The sequence below is a fragment of the Parasteatoda tepidariorum genome, chromosome 2, assembly GCF_982258835.1.
Source record: "Parasteatoda tepidariorum strain Cologne lab strain chromosome 2, Ptep-v5.0, whole genome shotgun sequence".
Classification (NCBI taxonomy): Eukaryota; Metazoa; Arthropoda; class Arachnida; order Araneae; family Theridiidae; genus Parasteatoda; species Parasteatoda tepidariorum.
The window spans coordinates 8095802-8115621 of NC_141756.1; the positions used below are offsets into that span (position 1 = coordinate 8095802).

The window sequence follows — 19820 nt, forward strand, 5'->3', positions numbered from 1 at the left end:
CCTCTTTTTTTAAAGATTTATTTGGAGCTGGGACCCTCAGAAGCCCAAAATGCATTTTTTTTCTTTCTTTTTTACATTGTCGGACATAATAAATATAAATAAATGACTGAATAAAACAAAAAACTTCGTTGTCATTAGTAGGGAACATATTATCTTTCAAGCAATTTGAGTATTAATAGATTATTTATAAATAAACAATTTTTTAGTTTAAAAGGTAAAAAAGTATTTTTTTTTTTTTTTTGCCCCCTCATTCGATCATTAGACTATTTAATATCTGTTTCCAGGAATCTGAATTCCCTTTTATTTTACTTTAAAATTGTACAAATGATATATTTAATGCTTTCATGTGATATGCAGCAGTTTTGAATAGCACTTTAAAATATCTAAAAAAGGACGGAAATTGTCAGTTCCATAAAAAAAAAAAAATTAACTAATACTTTTGAATAAGAATTTAAATAACTACACACGTTTGTTTTGCTATCTCATTCTGCATAGCATTATTTAGAGTAGACAGTTGCGTGTGGGTGTGATGATGACGTAATAAAAGAGGTATACAAAAAAAGCAAATTTCATTTAAGTTAAAATACTCAATATTATATTCTTAAACTCCTCGAAAATGTAGTAAAAGAGGTATACAAATTAACTGTCGCAAACAAATTAATAATAAGTAAGAACGAAACAAAAATGATATCGAAATAAGCTGAATCACTAATGAGACCGGGATGAAAGACATCGAAACCTATTTATTGAATAGTATAACTAGAGGGTGTTTCTAAAATTCTGAAATCTATTAGGCTTTAATTTTTTTTTCTGTCACAAACTTTATCAGTAATTAAAAATAATAAATTCGTTGGATTTCAATATTGGTTCAGTTTTTTCGTTGAATAAATGTTAAACATTAACAGATATTTGTCTTTTAAAACATTTCATTCTATAATGAGATAATTATTCTACAATTGTATGTTGAATGCTCGTTTTGGCTGGATGCCTGGGACAGTTGCTCTTTCACATCATAGCCACTATACACCTTCAAGAGCAGAGCTGACTTTAAACCCATATGACATTTATTCTCTCTGATTTTTAATAGACCCTTTAATAAATCCTTAAAAATATAAACCAAAAATTTACATAAATAATGAAAAAAAAATTTTTGCCCTAAAATTTAACAAAGGTACTTAAAATAATTAAAAAGAAAGCAAAAATAATGAAGAAATATTTTCAATATAAACATCAATTAAATAATATCAGCTTACGAAATGTTCCTTTTTTTTTTACTAACAGTATTAATATAACAGTCCTCCCCTGCTCCAGGGACTGCTGGATTGGGTTCAAAATTACAAGGCTTCAGAGTTGAATATTAGTAGTCGTAAACTCGAAATTGGGTCGGCTGTGCAATGACTGTTATAAAATAAACTAATAAATTTGGTCGGGATAGCCTGGTTGATAGGGCGTTGGACTCGTGTTCGTGAGAATGGGAGTTTGAATCCAGCCGGCGGAAGAATACCCATGTATAAAAATGGCGACTGGTGCATGCTAAATCTGTCGGGGTCACAAAGTCCACCAAGTTCTCATAACCAATAAATACCTTTGGGTACTAATCTAGCAGTTCCCTTGTCTTCTGGATTGGGTTCGAAATTAAAAGGCTACGGAGTTAAACATTGTTAGCCGTAAACTCAAAATTGAGTCAGTTGTTCAACGGCGGTTATAAAAAAAAATAAAACTAATAATCGAATTGTATTTTCTTGTTTTCTTTCTAACTCTTTGCATATTTTCTACGCACATTCAAAATTTCTTGTTTCTAAGTCTTATAGATTTTGTAACGTAAACAAAAAACAATTGAGAAAAAAATTCGCGAAAAAATTATTAAAAATTGCGAATAAAATATACTCAAAATGACTCTAAAAAAAAAAAAAAACTCTGTTAAATATATAGTGGCCCAGCACGCCAAATTTTTACTCTGTGCTTAAAATGTGTTTCTTTTGTAACTTTTTTCCCTCGTTCAAAAAATGTGTGCAATAAAAGAAAGGTTCTATATAATAGACAGTTTACTTTAGGTGTATAGAAATGGAATTGAACTTATAAGGGCCCCATCATTTTCAGTAGCTTAGGGCCCCAAGGGTCAAGATCTCCCCAAGCGTTGCGATCGTGAATAGTCTTCTACCTGTGAAAAAATCAGTAACAGTGAGAATTTTCTTAGATATGTGCTCGGAAAAATTGGTACACATAAGCATTACTATGTGTTATAAGTTGTAACATTAACAGAGAAAAGCATTCGGAAGCGTTTCGAATTTATCAAGTTAAATTTGTATATTGTTTTGGAAATAAAAATGGATTGATACTGGTCTTTTTTCCTTTCTGATTTTAAATATCTCAATGGAGGAAATTCCTACTAATCTGAACGCTGGTTCGTTGGCGATGCACTTATAATTAAATAATTTATTGAATATGTTTGTATGACTGAATTTTAATTATAAATTTTTTGTATTGGAATTTCTAAACTGAACACAAACAATTTTTCTGCAATTGATTCATATTACTTTTAAATGCTATATTGGAAAAAATATGTTTATAAGAAACTTAGCTTGCTTAGAATCGTTTATATGATAAATATGAACTTAAAATTTTTGCAGAACAGCTATCTTTGTTAGCTTCAGCACGGAAATCATTTAAACTTTCATAAATAGTTTGAAGAATATTTATCGTTTAGTTACATCTTTCTTTTTATTTTTCATTTACTCATAATTATATCATCTTCAGGCCATTGTTCAAAAAGTGCTATTAATATAATTTGCAAAACTAGTTTTGCCCCTATTTAAAGTTAGTTTTAGAATTCATAAAAATTAGCTGTGAGTGAAAAGTATTTTTTATTTATTTATTATATATTTTATTTTGTATAGTTAAAGTATAGTTTGTATAGTTTTGTAAGTTTTGTAAGATAAGTAAATCCTAGCTATTCTTTTAAATCTCAACATTAGACTGTTTTTTCACTTCTCACTTAAAATGTTAATTAAAAATGCTCCTCATAAACTTTTATATTATTAGTCAGGAAGATTTTCGTATTGTTATCTTTGGTAGAATAATCGCAAAGTCTTGGCAACTTCTAGGCAGCTGCTTGTAAGAAATTTAAAAAAAAGTGGCGAACTCGAAGGGTATAAATCATAGTCACCCCCAAGCAAACCTCTACTTGATTTTTTTTTTTGCACGTTTAAAATATGCAAGTTTAAAATCTATTTGGCAATTGTAGTTGGCATGACAGATCACGATGGAGATTTATCTCCTTATAGTCTAAAAATGATGAAAAAATAATAAAATTTTAGAGGATCAGTTCCACTATGCAAAAGTTAAGTCCACTCCAAATTTTTCCAGTTTTTGAGAAGTTAATAGTTTGACAGTTGTTAATAGCTTAACAGTTAATTTTTGGATTGATTTAATTAATAATTTTCATTATTATTTATTTAATAATTATTCTTTTAACAATTAAAATCTTATAGAACAATAAAATACAATTCATAATTTTTACAAAATTAAGGAACATTCCTACTGAATATGATTTAATAGTTCTACTTAAAATGCACCTATCAAATTCTGAATTTCTAAATGAATATTTTATATGAATTTTTATTTTGATAAAAATGTGTTAAAAAAATATTATTAGTGTAACGTGAAAAAATATTTTGCATTTAAATGAAAAGTTTGTTTTCAAAACATTTGAATTCTATCACAAAATCAATTCTTTAGACCTATAAAGAGGAAAGAATCTCTTCTCTCTCAAGATGTAAACCTATTAATCTTTTCAACGTTTTTGAACTGTATTGTCACAACAGTTTAGAGCAGGCTCCAAAGCTCTGTATCATGCCACAGGCCAATTTTCTTTTATGGATAGTTGACGGAATGTAAACAATAAAAAGTTTCCTGAAACCGGAAAAAATTTAGAAAAATTTTGGTATATCATATGTTATGCTTATGAGGCGATGTGCGAATAGGCTTAATAATGTCGGAAGTTTTATTATTGTAATTTGTGTTTAAATTTACGCTTAACTTTACCATTCATAAGAGTTTTCCGTGATTTATAAATTCTAACAGGTCGTGTTTTGAGTGTTATCCATTATTTGGCTATATTTAAGTAAAGTAGTAAAATTTTTTATTTTTGGTAACATTATAGCAAGCTGGTGGAGCCTTCCGAATTCATTTGTTATTTGTTTCAAATTTATTTGTGGTAAAGACAATGCATCTGTTTTAAACCAAATTGAAAGGGAAAGAACCCATTATATAATAAACACTGCAAGTATAATAGTAGGAGATGACACACTTTTTCAAGCTTTGGCATAAAAATCAGTTGGTGGTAGTAATCTGGAAGTTTTACGATGAACTTTACCCCCCTTCCCCGTAACATCTGTGTTTAGCTTTACATAGTCAATCATCCCTTAGATTGGCTATTTCTTCTGTTGTATTTTGGAAACTGGCATTTATGTAAATAATGCTGTTTTTAAGATTCTAATTGTAGCATTCAGAATAATTGTGTACAGATTTCTTATCATAGGCAGAAGAATTTACCAATTTGGTTACTTTTTGAGCTATTAAAGTGTTTCTAATAATTTTTTTCCAGTTTTCTAACTGTATTTTTAGTAGGGAAAACTTATCTTTCTTATTGAACAAAATATTTATTTTCCGTTAAAAAAAAGTGATTGTTGAGTGGTTTAGAAATAAGATAAATATTTTTTGAACTATTATTAGAGAAGGAAAAGCTTTCAGTTTTCTGTGATGTCAATGGGGCTGAGGTTTGTTAATGCTTTGTTGAAAAACAAGCAAAAAACTATAATGATAATTATAATAAAACCTGTATATCCAGTAATTCATTGTGATTGTGTTTTTGCAGTCTGTAGGGTCAGGTGGTATAAAGTGGGTACAAGGGATAAAGTGGATACATGATTGTTAAGAAACATCTATTTTCATTTTTTGAGTTTAGATAATTGATTTAATATTTTTAGAGACATTTGCTGGGATTGCAACAAGCATTTTTATTTCAGTTTTAGAAACTGATAAAAAAATTTGATGTTTACAAAATATCTGTTTATGATCAATTTATAAAGTATGTTTAAGCTGTTGATGAATTTTCTTCTAATATCACTAAAAATTGTTAAAAAGTATTAATTTTTGTTAAAACTGGTAGATTGGACATCTAAAAAAAACATCTACATAGAGATTTAAATATAAATTTCAAAATTCTATTTATTATGAATTCTTTTCTGAGGTGGGGCAAAGTGGGTATATGGCTAGGCTTAGCTAAACTAAGCTTTTCTTTACTTCTGTGTTAGCCTTAGTAAGTTTATAATGCTCTATATTTTATAATAAAATAGCTAAAAAATTATTTACTTGTTTAATTACAGTCTCACATAGTAATTTTAAATTAAAGTTATTGTTTGAAAACAAAATTTCTTTTAAATTTTATCTTTTAAAGAGAAGAATGATTGAGGTAATAACAATATAGCAGACATATTATACAATAAAAAAAATTACCGATATAGCATAATAGTACAACTTAATGAGCATATTATTTAAAGATATAGATGAGTTTTAGCCAGGGTTGGGTTTTTGACGTCAAAAAGTGGTTTTTGACATGACAAGGGTATAATACTGGTTTAAACCGTCAAAAATGTCAAAAACTGAAGTTTTCCAAGAAAATATATAAACTTCAAAACTACCAACAGTTGCTGTGCATTATATTGAAATTTAATTATACTATAGGTAATCAGCAGGTTTTAAAATATTTTTTAATTAAAATTAAGGTAAAATAACAGATTTAAAATCTCAGAAATTTATATTCAAATGCATGTGCAGAAAAATTTTGCACAAAATTTTTTTAAATATTTATATTTTGAAATAAAAAAATTTTTTTTTTTTGATACTTAAGAAAATTAAAAGTTTATTACTATGCATTTTTGACATATAAGGAACATATAACTAATATTTATAAGGAACTTACAAGTTATGTTGTATAAATACAAACTTGATACAAGTGTATGAAAAAAATTTTTAATGTTATAATATCTTTATTATCCAGTATGTTAATTTGAATTTAAAAGTAGTTATATTTGGGAATAATGATAAATATAATTCATATTGTTTATTATATTTATTTATAATTATTACAATTATCATTTTAAAACAATTTTTACCTCTTAATTTTTTCCCCCCACTTGTATTAAGAATACAAATAATGCATATCTTGAAAGCAAGAAGTAATTATTCAACAGCTGAATATTTAGTAGATATTCAACAAAACTATATAGTATTCAGCAAAATGAAATTCACAAGTATTTGGATAAACTAAATTTTCAGCATAGTAAATGAATAGGCTGAATATACTGTAAATCGACACTAACTACTCTGTGTATTTAACAGAAAGCACTTAAATTTGTATTGTCTTATGTTAAAAAGATTATTAAGAAGATTTAAAAGAATATTAAAAAGATTTTTCTTTAAAAGATGTCTAATGTACAAAACTGCTAATGTTTATCTTTAAAAATGTTTATCTTTAAAAATGTCTAATTTTTAGTATAATCTATACTATACACCAAATTTGGTTATAAATAAATTTCTTAATAATATCACTGCAGATTTTCAATAACACATGAAAATGAATACATAATATTACAAAAGATGTGAGCTTTCAAAAGTACAAGATTTTGGCTACTATTCAAAATATAAGTGTTTCTTCAAAATTTTAAATTTATTTTTTCTAGAACATATTTAGAAACACTATCCTTTATAAAAAATATATAAATTTTATGTATTAATTAAATTTCACATATGAATATAGGTTTTTGACATTTTCGACAGTGAGGTTTTTGACGTGACGGTTTAAACCATGGTTTAAACCATCAAAAACTGTCACATGTCAAAAACCTGCCAACCCTGGTTTTAGCACAAATTTCTGCCTTCATATGGCAATTTTTCATGGAAAACAAAAGAATTTCCTTAAAGGAACTAAATTCAATAAAAATACATGCCTGCCATAAATAGTAAAAGCACTTTAGAATTTCACACTATGGATATTAATTTTTGCACTCTCACTTATATTTAAAATATACCAAGTAGACTTTTCTTGCTTTTTGATGAAATTGTGTAGAATTCAGCAAAATATACTACTGCATCTGAAATGAAACATAATTTTGATAGCCATGTACATTAACTTTTTAATTTAATAATATGAAGAAAAAAAAATTATTTTAGCACTTTTTTTAAAAATATAGGTAATCATGATACATTTATTGAAGAGCATTTTCGTTTCTGAAACAATATTTGTATATGTTTTTTTAGTGAAATATATACCTACTAATTTTAGAACTATACCCACTTTACCCCACTCCTAGGTAAAGTCGGTAAATCAAAACATGTTCTTTTGAATGCATTACTATGAGAAAACAAACAAAATAGACAAGTTGTGCCTCATATTTAGTCTTATAAATCCATTGTTTATAAAATGCATCAAAATTTTCAGTAAAATGAAGTTAATGGGTTGATTGTAGAGCCTTCTTGGAAATCCCCCCCCCCATATTTAGTTTCTAAAATAGTTGATTAATAACTTTAAAAAGTGCTAAAAGAGAAAAAAAGAAGAAATAGAAAAAAGGAAGCGAATTCCGATTTAATGATAAAGATATGCTGTTTTTGTGAGGCTCTTTTTTAGGTAAAGAAATTTCTTTATTTCATAATTACTTCTGTTTTGTTTTAATATAGTTCTTGAAATTATTTATGTTGCCAAATTCTTGGATACCTTGCATATTGAATCTAACTTTGTAGTGAGTGAAGCAAACCATATAAGAATTCATAGTAATCTTTAAGGTTGGTGAGTATTAGGAGATAGAGCCATCTAATTCATTCATAAAAGCCATATTTTTTTAATTAAGTCTGAGAATTTATAAAACTGATTATAGAATTTAAAAGGCGTATAGCATATTATCAAATTAGTATTACCATATAATTTAAAGAATTATACATACTTAAACTTTGCCTTTTACTGGTGTTCATATTAGAAGTTGTCAATGAGTTAAGAAAGTGACATATTAGAGATAATTTCTTGACTTTTATTTTTTGATTTATATTTTGATCGATAACATCTCTTTTAATTACTAAACTTGTGCCATGCTCAGGGGTGTGTCCAGGGTGTGTCAGGGGTGTGTTACTACCATTTAGCGATACCTTCACAGTGTTTTCATTATAGAAAAAAAATGGGTGAGAATTTCTCACCCTTTCTCAAAAACAGGGTGAGATTTCAGAAAGTTAAGTGAGATTTCCAAAAACTTAAAAAACACAAATAGACATGGAAAAAAAATCATTTCTTTTATTATAATACATTTTTAACGTCTTCTATTTTTTAAAGCATTGAATATTCTTGCTGCATCATCATAGAAGATTTTGCCTTTACTAGGTATTTGTCCCTCTTACATTAGTGCATAAAAAATTTGAACGTCTTACATGAAAAAACTTAGGTAATATGGTAAACACGTGGTTGCAGAGAAATGTGTTCTGAAAGGGGTTCCGTGGTTCGGTTGTTCGAAAAGGTTCTGAACAATACTGGTAAATAGGGAAGCTAGATAACGGAGCAAATGTTGAAAACAATGAGAGATCCAGGAAGAAAAGTGAAACGGATTTTATTCTAAATAGCGTAATTCGAAGCTTCTTCCAAAATGCGAGAAATTCGCGAATTTTGAAATTGATTTATAGAATGAGCGAATTTCTCGCAGTAATAATTTCTTAATGCGAGAAAAGAAAAAAATATGCGAGATTCTCGCGTTCTCGCGCTGTAGTGAAAACACTGCTTCACAAATTCAACTTTAGTCAAAACGGTAGTTTCACAAAATACTTTATTCTAAAATTTTATTTTTGTATCCAGTTAGAAACGATAAATGTATGTTTACCATATTTTTGTGTTGATTTTTTTATATAATTTTTAATTTTCGCAAATTATACCTAAATTTTCACAAAATAAGTACCTCTCAGAAAAAACTGGACAGACCCCTGATGCTTTTTCTTATTACTGCGCCATACTATTTCAGTATAGTACATGCCAGTTACTTTTATATTGATTGATATCTTCGTTACTTTTATATTGATATAACAGTTACGTTTGTATTTCTGTAATTTTTATATCAATGTATCTTTCGCTTTTATGTTGATTTGTATGAATCTATCAGTTAATTTATATTTTTATTTATATAATGTTTGTAAAATTAGTAATTAATTTTTTTTCTGCAGTGTTGCAAGAATATGGTCCATATCCTTTACACAAGACAGCATTTTTGGGTCATAAACAGCATTTGATATTTCTGCTGGAGAGTGGACTATCTCCAAACCAGACAAATTATGATTGTCTTACGCCTTTACACGAAGCTTGTATTCAGAATAGGGCTGAGTGTGCAGAAATCTTGATTAACTATGGAGCGAAAGTAAGTTATCTTCTTTATTTTTCTTATATTGGTGTACAAGTTGACTTTTAATCTCTAATTTTATTGCCCAAAAATGAATTAATTTTAATTCATAAGCAGTTAAGCTCAAATAAAAATACAGTTTTACCAAAACTACGGGTTTTTGACAGTTTTTGACTGAGGGATTTTTGACATGACGGTAAAAACCATGGTATAAACCGGGAAAAACCGTCATGTGTCAAAAACTTGCCAACCCTGATTATAAACAATAAGATTGATATCAATAAGTCTGTATCAATTTATCTTTACATTTTACCCCTTCCCAAAACTATTTTTATTATTTTATTTGTAATTAATTTTGCATTTTCTCTTATATTTTCTTTACATATTAATTTTTTTCAGGAACAATGCTTTAAGTTACATTCAGAAAAAAATTAATAATAAGAATGGTTAATATAATTTAATAATTTATTCAAGAGTTTTTCAAAAAATATAACACACTGAAAATTTTTAAAACATACCATAAAGTTATAAATTTAAAGATTTTAGATCATCATTTTATCATGAACATATTATCATGAACATTTTATCATGATCATATTACCATAATTTACAATTACGGCATGAATTTAATCTAACTGATTCACTTTATATCTAGCTGAATTCTCAAATTTGACCAAAACTCTTTTCCAATATAAGTTACAATTGTTTTATAAATACTATAAGCAAAAATTTATTACCTATTAAAATTTCTGTTACTTTCCAACATAAATAAACTAATAAACACAAGATAAAAAGACAAAACCTAAAAGAACACAGGAAAAAATTATAAATATCAAATAAACTAAAAAAGAAAAAAATAATAAAATTTTTGTTTTTCGGTTTGAAAATTTCAAAATTTTCACATTCTCTGCTGTACATGTTATATGCTCGTATGAAATTATTCATACTCATATACTATTTTGTCTGTGAACCATGTCAACCATGAAAACTAGGGGTGCACAACCTTTTTCAGTGAAGGGCCACATGCACAGCAGATTGACCAATGAAGGGCCGCATGCCAAAGTGTTTAGACCGACATATTGAAAGCAATTGTTGGTGGTGATTGTTATATAAACATCATTGTTTATATAACACTAAATTCTTTTTGTCGGTTAACCTTGTAATCTCTTTGCAGAAAATACAATACTTTAAAACGTTTAAAATTAGATAATGCAAAACTGATTACTTAAGAAGGAAAACAGAATTCGAAAATCAGAATCAATTTATCAGAAAAAATTTAGATAAATTGAAATAATTAAAAAACTATGGAAAAATTGAAATTTTTTTTATCACATTACAAAATACAAAAGTCCATTTAAACATAAATTTTACCGTTAAATTTTTTTTCATAGAATTAAATTTCAAATAAATAAATATTCTAGTTATTAATATAAATTCAAGTTAAATACTTTGATTTAAAGAAAGTTTATAGGGTTAAAAATGATTAAAACTAAAACAAAACCCCTTAAGTGGAAAATAAGATTTAACATTTATTAGGGAATGTACTTTAACTTTCAGACATTTTTATTTTAAATTAATAATAAGAGGCTGAGAGAGGGAAGAAAAAGAAAGAAAGAAAACACATTAAATTTTAAGGAACTATATTCTTTAATAATAAAAAACTATTAGGATACTTGTTTACAACTTTTTATGACAAATATATTTTTAACATGACACTTACTATTTACAATCAATTAACAATCAATAAAATTTACATTACTTTACGAAACTTATCTTGATTAAATTTTTTATACAGTTAAAATTTAATGATATACAAATCATTTCCCAGCATATAATCATAAATGATATAAAATGCTCCAAGAAGGTAGAAAATGGTTTAAAAAATTTCTTAATGGTTATACTGTAATTTGCAAAATTTTTGAATATTGTGATAATTTTATCTACTTGATCATGTGACATTTTTTGAGCCATTAAATGAAAATGTAATGATTGTATTTAAAGACTACTCTGTAATTTTGAACAGGCCAAATTCATTCTGGAAAACAGTCTTTCGACAGAAGCTGTTGTTGTGGGTAGTATTAAACTTAGAGCAAATAACATAATCAGTTTTGGAATTTGTCCTAGATGGTGTTCTTCCTTTCTGGGTTTTTAAATCGCGGAAATACAAATAGCGATGTGTTATATTTTAATTACTTAAATACGAATAGCTATGTGTGATTTTTTAATTGCTTGAATACGAATTGCCATGTGTGATTTCTAAATTGCGTAAATAAAAAACTCGATGCTTGTTTTTCAAATCGCGTGAATACGAATCGTGTGGCTTTTACATTGCGAAAGGACTACTCACAACACTTGATTTTTAAAATGCATGAATATGAATCGCGATACATGGTTTTTAAGACGCGTGCATATGAATTACGAGAAAAGTAGCAACGGATGATATTTTAAACGCCAGAACACCAATCGCGATATGTGATTTTAAATCCCGTAAATACGCATACGAAAATTTTAAATACGAAACGCGATGGATTATTTTTAAATCTCGTTAATGTTAATACGAAATACGATGCGCAATTTTCAGATAGCGTAAATACAAATTACGATGTATGACTTATAAATTACCTGTGACAACAAAAAGAATAGGTGCGATGTGTGTTGTTAAACTTGCACGTGTTCATGGGACTAAAGAATTATGCCGTGTTTTGAATTATTTTTTTTTGCAAAACGGACCGCGTTTAATATACACACATCTCGTTTTTTTTCCTGGGAAGGTGTTGATTTGGCTAAGATACGTAATTACTTTTTAAGTTACGAAAAAAAATTAGAACTGAATCGAATTTCACGAGTTGTAATATTATGTGAAAATATCAGGTATATTCTAAATCACAAATAAAAATGCAGCAATAACGGGAAAGAAGAAAAAACACGTTCGAAAAACCTCTTAAAAAGTGCGTGTTAAAATCGGTACAACGCAAATGATAAAATCGGCACGAACAGAGCACGTAAAAAATAATTTTTTTAATGCGCGATTCAAAACTCGCTTGCTGTCAAACCATAGTATTAAAAATATCATAATCTTTTTAAATCACGGGGAAAACGTAATAACTATTAAAACAATAACCAAAATACTTTTATATTTTAGATGAAATTGGAGTAAATAAAGTCCATCAAAATTTTATGTAATTTAAATGCGGGATTTGAAATTAAAATGTCGCAATAGCGTATAAAAAATATCGGTACTTTCAAAACCTTGTATAAATGTGTAGCAATAATTTCTAAAATAACGATTGAGGGCCGGGATAGCCTGGTCGGTAGGGCGCTGGGCCCATATCCAAGAGGTCGTGGGTTCGATCCTCGCCGGCCGAAGACTCCCCGTGTAGTAAATGGTGACTGATGCACGTTAAATCTGTCGAGTCTCAAAGTCCTCCATGTTCCCACAACAAATCAATACCTCTGGGGGTACTGATCCAGGAGTTCCAGGAGTAAGTAGTCGTAAACCCATGAAATTGGGTCGGCTGTTTAACGACGGTTATAAAATAAAATAAAATAACGATTGAAAAATAATTTGATTTGCGATAAAATCGTTGCAAATAAGCCACGTCAAAAAATGGTTATCTAAATGAGCGATTCTTTACTCGCGATTCGTAATAATATCGTGCTAAAATATCGAAGTTTTAAAAACCGGGCGGAAATGTGCAGCAATAACTTTTGAAGAAAGGATCTAAAGTCATTCAGATTTTCCATGAAGTTTGCATAAATAAAGCGTTTCATAACTTTCAAAAATCGCTATTTCAGAAACTACTTGAAAATGGGTAGCAATAACTACCAAAAAGTCATTGGAATCGGCACATACGAAAAGCGTCAAAAGTGGTAATTAAAATTCGTAAATCGTAATAATGATGTATTAAAAATATTGGGATTTTTAAAACTATGCTGAAATCTGTAGCGTTAACCATCGAAAAACTACATTGATTGAGATTGGGTGCGTCAAAAACTTAAAAGTGTAAATTTAAATTACAGAATTTTTTTTATTTTTTTTTCAAAAACAAATATTTTAATTTTTTTTTCATTTTGTTCAGATTGCGGCCGCGGGCCGCACATCGAGGGTTGGCGGGCCGCATTTGGCCCGCGGGCCGCAGGTTGAGCACCCCTAATGAAAACCATGTCAATATGCCATTATTAATTTTTATTTATACATCAACAATTTTAAGCATACATCATAAGTAAGTAATCAATTAAGTATTATTAACAAATAAGTATTAAGCATGAATAAGCATTGAAGTTGTTATTCACAGATACGCAATGATGAAGTTAATGCAGTACATTATTATTCAGAAAAGTATTATTATCAGATGTATTATTGACAAGTCAGCAATAAGCTTTTGAGCATGTCTACTTCTTGTTCAAACAATGTTCAATTATGGTTTGTGAGTTTAAGTTTGAAGATTCTACTTTATCAATGCTAATTTGCATTAAATAATTTCTTACCTTAGTATGGGAAAATTGCATGGCATCAAATCCTTTCACCCTTGCAGATGTATCGAGAGCAATGCCAAACATTATCTCCTCAAGTCGGCGATTATTGACGAGTTATTTCCGTATGCAATTAAAAAGAGATAAGTACACCACAAGCCAAAGGTTTGAAGAGGCTTCTTGCATTTTTAGCAACAGGGACCTTGAGATTTGACCTCTCATATTTTACATAACAAATCTCTTCATCACTTAAGTTTTGCCTTAAAGGATTTCATCATATTCATATAAATCCAAAAGAAAACCGACTTTGACTTTTGTAGTTTCTAAAACCTGGTATCAACACAATTTAAACCTCATTTTTCATTTCTTTCCCCATGAAGTCAATGCCTTTAAAGAAATTTCATCTTACATTTTCACTGAAAGTTTTCATATGGGGTCCATTAACATAGTATGGGAAAGTGCCCTCAATGCTTTGAATTCTAAACATGTAGTGTAAGAAACAAATTTATGGGACCACTTAGTTGGGATTTAATAGTATTTCTATTTATTTTTTTGCATGACTTCAGCACACAGGCAATTTAATTTTTGAGCCCTGGTATATTCTTACAGAAGGAGATGTTTTGGTTCAGGAAATCTTAATTTTTTCTTATATTAAGTAGACAAATATGTATGTAAAAATTTTCAGATTTTTTCAGCTTTGATATATATATATATTATAAAAATAAATAAATAAATATTTTAGGTGAATGCTTCCAGTGTGGATGGTGGAACTCCTTTATGTGATGCATGTGCAGCTGGGAGTATTTCGTGCGTTGAGTTGCTCATGCGAAAAGGAGCAGAAGTCAATCCACCACTCGCTTTGAGTACCCCCCTTCATGAGGCATGTTTTAGAGGTGATAATATTACATGTATTTATATGGTTAAATTATTAGAAATAATTACTTCATATAGTATGTGTTTAAATTATTATAACATTACATTAAATTTGTTTGCATGGCGTGAGCATACTAATTATCTGAATCTTTTTCATTTGAAGAGTGATTCTTGTTGCCAATTAATATCAAATTTAAAAGCAAAAAATCTTTATAAGTTTAGCAAAGTCATTGTAACAATAACTTTTTTGTGGAGAAATTTAAAAATTAATGAAGACTTTTCTATTTGTGTTTAAAATCTTTCTAATTTTTAGTTAAAATTTTTTTCATTTATCATTAAATTTAGTTTTTATGTCGATTGAAATGACTGATGTATATATCTTTTTTCCTGTTTTATATTTGTATTTATTGTAAATGCTTTTAAACTACTTAATGTTTTTGTAGTTATCTTAACATTGTATAAAAATAACTTTGTTTAATTATATTTATGATAATTTATTAGCATTACATCTTCTTGTTTCTTTAAAGTTATTTTTCTATTGATCAATATATTTTATTAAATTCTTTAGATCACTTTATTATTTGAAATATTTTTTAAATATCTGTTAGCATCAAACTGCTTAGTAAATTTATTACATACTATCACATCATGTAACTTATGATTAATTAAATTAATTTAACTTATGAAAGAAATAGTTAATTAGTTAGTTTACAATTTTCCTTTAACCATCCTTGCTGTGTTTTGCCCATCCCACCACCTTTCTGATTTTGATTCAAGGTAGAAATCTTCTCATAGCTAAAAGGATAATAAGATAGAATAGAAAGAATGTCAGAAAAGCTACAAACAGCTTATAAACAAGTATCTTAAAAAAAAGAAAGAAAAAACTAAATTTAAAAAAAGTTTGTTCAAGCTTTGTAGGAAAAAAAAATGATTTTGATCTGTTAGAAAAATGTATATATCAATATTTTCTTAGAAAGAGTAACTTAAAATCCAGGATAATTTAGCACTATCGGTATAAACAATTTTCACGGGCCAGCAGAAAATGATGTAGGAAGCAGGATAACCTACAAAACAGACAACGTTAAACCAGAGTTCCTCTGTATTTGTTCGATACTAAATAATTGATTTCTACGCTGGTTCGTTTGATAACAAATGAAATGGACTGTATTAAAGATTTTTATTATGATTGGTGCTACGAGCACGCTCATGCTATAAGATCAACAACTAATTTTCAACTGATTAGGGTTACAACAAACGGTGGCGAGGATGCTGAGACAAAGATGCCAAGTTGGCGCTATATTTCTGAGATATTGAACATCCACCCGCCGTTGAATTATATTCAATAAACATACAAATTAGCATAACAATGGTACATAAACATATTCCAATATAAAATTTACAAAGATTGAATAAATGCTGTAGGTACACATAATGAGAAAATTAACATACATATTTTTTAATTGTCCAATGGCAAAATACATAATTTATTAATGCTACGTTTAACAATTCCCTTGCTCGTTTTAATCTCCGCTACTCTGACCCTTCCATCCGTTCCAGGAAATAGTTTTAAAATTCGTCCCAAGACCCACTGATTTACAGGAAGATTATCCTCCTTTATTAAAACCATCGCATTTAAATTTATGTTGGTTTTCTCTACTTTCCATTTTGTTCTTTGTTGCAAATTGTTCAAATAGTCGCGAGACCATTTAGACCAAATGTATTGAACAATTTTTGTCAACCTTTGCCATCGAGAAAGTCGGGTTTCCGATTTATCCAACAAACTTGGTTCAGCTATGGCAGTTATAGATCTTCCAACCAAAAAATGCCCTGGTGTTAGAACATCCAGGTCATCAATATCATCTGACAAAGGTGTTAATGGCCGAGAATTTAGGATTCCTTCGACTTGTGCTGTTATTGTAAGGAATTCCTCAAATGTTAATTTTAGATTTCCTGTAGCTCGTTTTAAGTAAAACTTAAAGGATTTGACCCCTGCCTCCCAGAGGCCCCCGAAATTTGGAGCTCTGGGAGGAATAAAATTCCAAACTATCCCTTCAGATGCCAAATAGGATGCTAGTTTATCGTCAGGAAATCTAGTTAAATTCTGCAATCGCTGCAATTCCCTACTAGCCCCAACAAAGTTTTTTGCATTATCAGATGATATCGTAGCACATTTGCCACGCCTAGCTACAAAACGCTTTAAAGTAGCAAGAAAAGCATCGGTTGTTAAATCGGAAACAACTTCTAAGTGAATCGCCTTCGAGGCTAAACACACAAATATTGCAACATAAATCCGTTGGAAATTCCCTTTTCTCTGGTGTTTATATTTAATTTGGAAAGGGCCGCAATAATCAACACCAGAATGCAAAAAAGGATAATTAGGGTTTACTCTTTCTCGAGGCAAGGTTCCCATAAGTTGATTTGAAACAAGGGGTTTATGTTTAAAACAAACTATGCATTTATGTACAATTTTCCTAGCTATCGATCGACCACGAAGTGGCCAAAACCTTTCTCTAGTGCAATATAACAACGCTTGAGGTCCTAAATGGAGATTTTTGATATGCAAATGAGTCATCAACAATTTAGTGAAAGGATGGTCTGCAGGAAGTATAGCTGGATGCTTTTGAGAATAATCCAGAGCAGCATTATGCAAACGACCACCGACTCGGACAATTTGATGACCATCAAGGAAAGGATTTAAAGAGTTGAGTTTACTCTTACCTGAAAAAGCCTTGCCCTTGGAAATGGCCTCTATTTCCTCCTTAAAAGCAGATGCTTGTACATTTCTAACTAAAAAGGATTCCGTGTCCTTTAGTTCATTAGAGGATAACTTACCAAATCTTTTGCTACTTGGATTTCTACAGTTGAATATGAATCTGAAAGCATAACTTAAAACATTCAAAATTTTAGTATAATTATTGCTACGATTTAAAATATTGTCAATTAAGTCAAGTTTATAAGAAGTTAGAAGTATTTTGGCAGGGGGTTTGAGTTCCTGTAAAAATTCACTGTCCGAAGAGAGTTTTTCAAATTCTATTGGAACAATATTCAGATCTTGTTTCAAAAAATCTGGTCCGAACCACCAGAGTTCATGGGAGGAAATTTCCGTAGCATTCAGACCACGAGAGAGGACATCTGCAGGATTTTTATCAGATGCAACGTGATTCCAATGACAGTTCTTAGTGAGTTCTTGTATTACTTTAACTCGATTGCTGATAAAAGTCTTGAGTTGATCAGGTGACCGTTGAAGCCATGCCAACACAATTGTAGAATCTGTCCACAACATTATTTGTTGAATGGGCAAGGTTAGAGACTTCAGAACCTTGTTCAAAAGCTGTGCCAATAAAACACTGGCACACAATTCTAAGCGAGGGATCGTGATAGGTTTCACTGGTGAAACGCGGGACTTGCTGCACAAAAGTCTCGTATATGATGTTTCTCCCGAAATTGATTGCATGTACAGAACTGCTCCATACGCAACGGCTGATGCATCGGAGAAGCCGTGAATCAGGATTCCCCTCTTCTCCCCCACGTGACGAGGAATTTGCATGTTTTCAATGGCAGGTAGAGTAGAAACAAAACACTGCCAGTCCTTAGCCATTGAATCTGGAAGCGGTTCATCCCATTCCAATCTGAGTATCCAGAGTTTCTGGAGAAACAATTTAGCCTTGGTTAGTATGGGACCAAGGAATCCAAGGGGGTCGAACAAGCGTGAGATGGTGGATAAGACCTTTCGTTTGGTGTATGAGTCATGCATATTTACATCAACCTTGAAAGTAAAATAATCTAAATTTGGGTTCCAGATAACCCCAAGGGATTTAATGGTATTAGGTGGCTCACAAGAGAAATCATAGGCTTGGTCTTCTAATGGTATGGAATTAGGAATTTTTGAAGTGTTAGTGCACCACTTGTGTAAGCTCATACCCGCCTTTTTAAACAGGTCTACTAACTGTTCTTGTAGTAATTGAAATTCTTGAAAGTCTGAACTACCTGACAAAATGTCATCCATATAAGTGTCTCTAATTATTACAGCAGCGGCTAAGGGAAAACTATCACCCTCATCAATGGCTAGTTGTTTAATAGTTCTGGTTGCTAAGTAGGGTGCACAAGAAGTTCCGTATGTAACAGTGTTAAGTTTGAAGGTTTGCACTGGGTCATTCACGCTATTCTTCCATAATATCAACTGTAAATTTCGATGATCAGGGTGAATCAAAATTTGCCTAAACATTTTAGAAATGTCAGTAGTGAACACATATACATGTTGCCTGAATCGCAAAAGTATTGAAAATAAATCTTGTTGTATAGTACCGCCCTTGTACAAAATATCATTTAAAGAAAGACCGGATGTCGTTTTGGAGGAAGCGTTAAATACCACCCTCAACTTAGTGGTTTTACTATCTGGGCGAAGTACACCATGATGAGGTAAAAAATACGAAGTTGTTTTATCAAGAGGTTCTACAACTAATTGCATATGCTGCAAGTCAGCATATTCCTTTAAGAATGATTTGTAAAGTGATTGCAACTCCTCATCTTTTGAGAGTTTTTTCCATAACTGATTTAAACGCATTTCGGCAACGGCTTTAGAATCACCGAGCGTAGAGGGATCCTCTTTCAAAGGCAACTGTACTATGTAACGCCCTTCATGATTTCGATAATGAGTATTTTTATACTGAGTTTCGCATAACTCAAATTCGACACTATGTTCAACAGAGGGCTCCTCAACAGTTTCTATATTCCAAAATGCTTGTAGCTGTTTATCAAGGCCTTCCGAATTTATATCTGAACTAAGCGTTAATCCACAATATGCTCTATTTGTACTATTATCGGAGCTCCCTACGACTATGTAACCAAAAACAGTTTCTTGAAACAACCAATTACTACATGGCGATCGAAGCTGATTTGGCTTTAAAATTTCAAAAAAGAGCTCGCAACCTATAATTAATTCTACTTCTTTTTGTGTGTTAAACTCTGGATCAGCCAAATTAATGTCCGATGGAATCTTTATATTAGATACTTCAACCGGATTAATTATCATCAAATTTGTAATCG

The 19820-nt window shown here is 29.9% G+C and overlaps 1 protein-coding gene across 1 annotated transcript in view; it reads left to right on the forward strand.

Moving 5' to 3' along the window:
• Positions 1–2244: 2244 nt before the first annotated feature.
• LOC107453335 (uncharacterized) overlaps positions 2245–19820 on the forward strand; it is a 31022-nt gene continuing 13446 nt past the window's right edge. Inside the window, exons 1-3 of the mRNA XM_016070119.4 lie at positions 2245–2404; positions 9256–9446; positions 14644–14794. Of these exons, the coding sequence (XP_015925605.1) occupies positions 2374–2404; positions 9256–9446; positions 14644–14794 (373 nt within the window). The 5' untranslated portion in view covers positions 2245–2373. The remainder of the gene's footprint in view (positions 2405–9255; positions 9447–14643; positions 14795–19820) is intronic.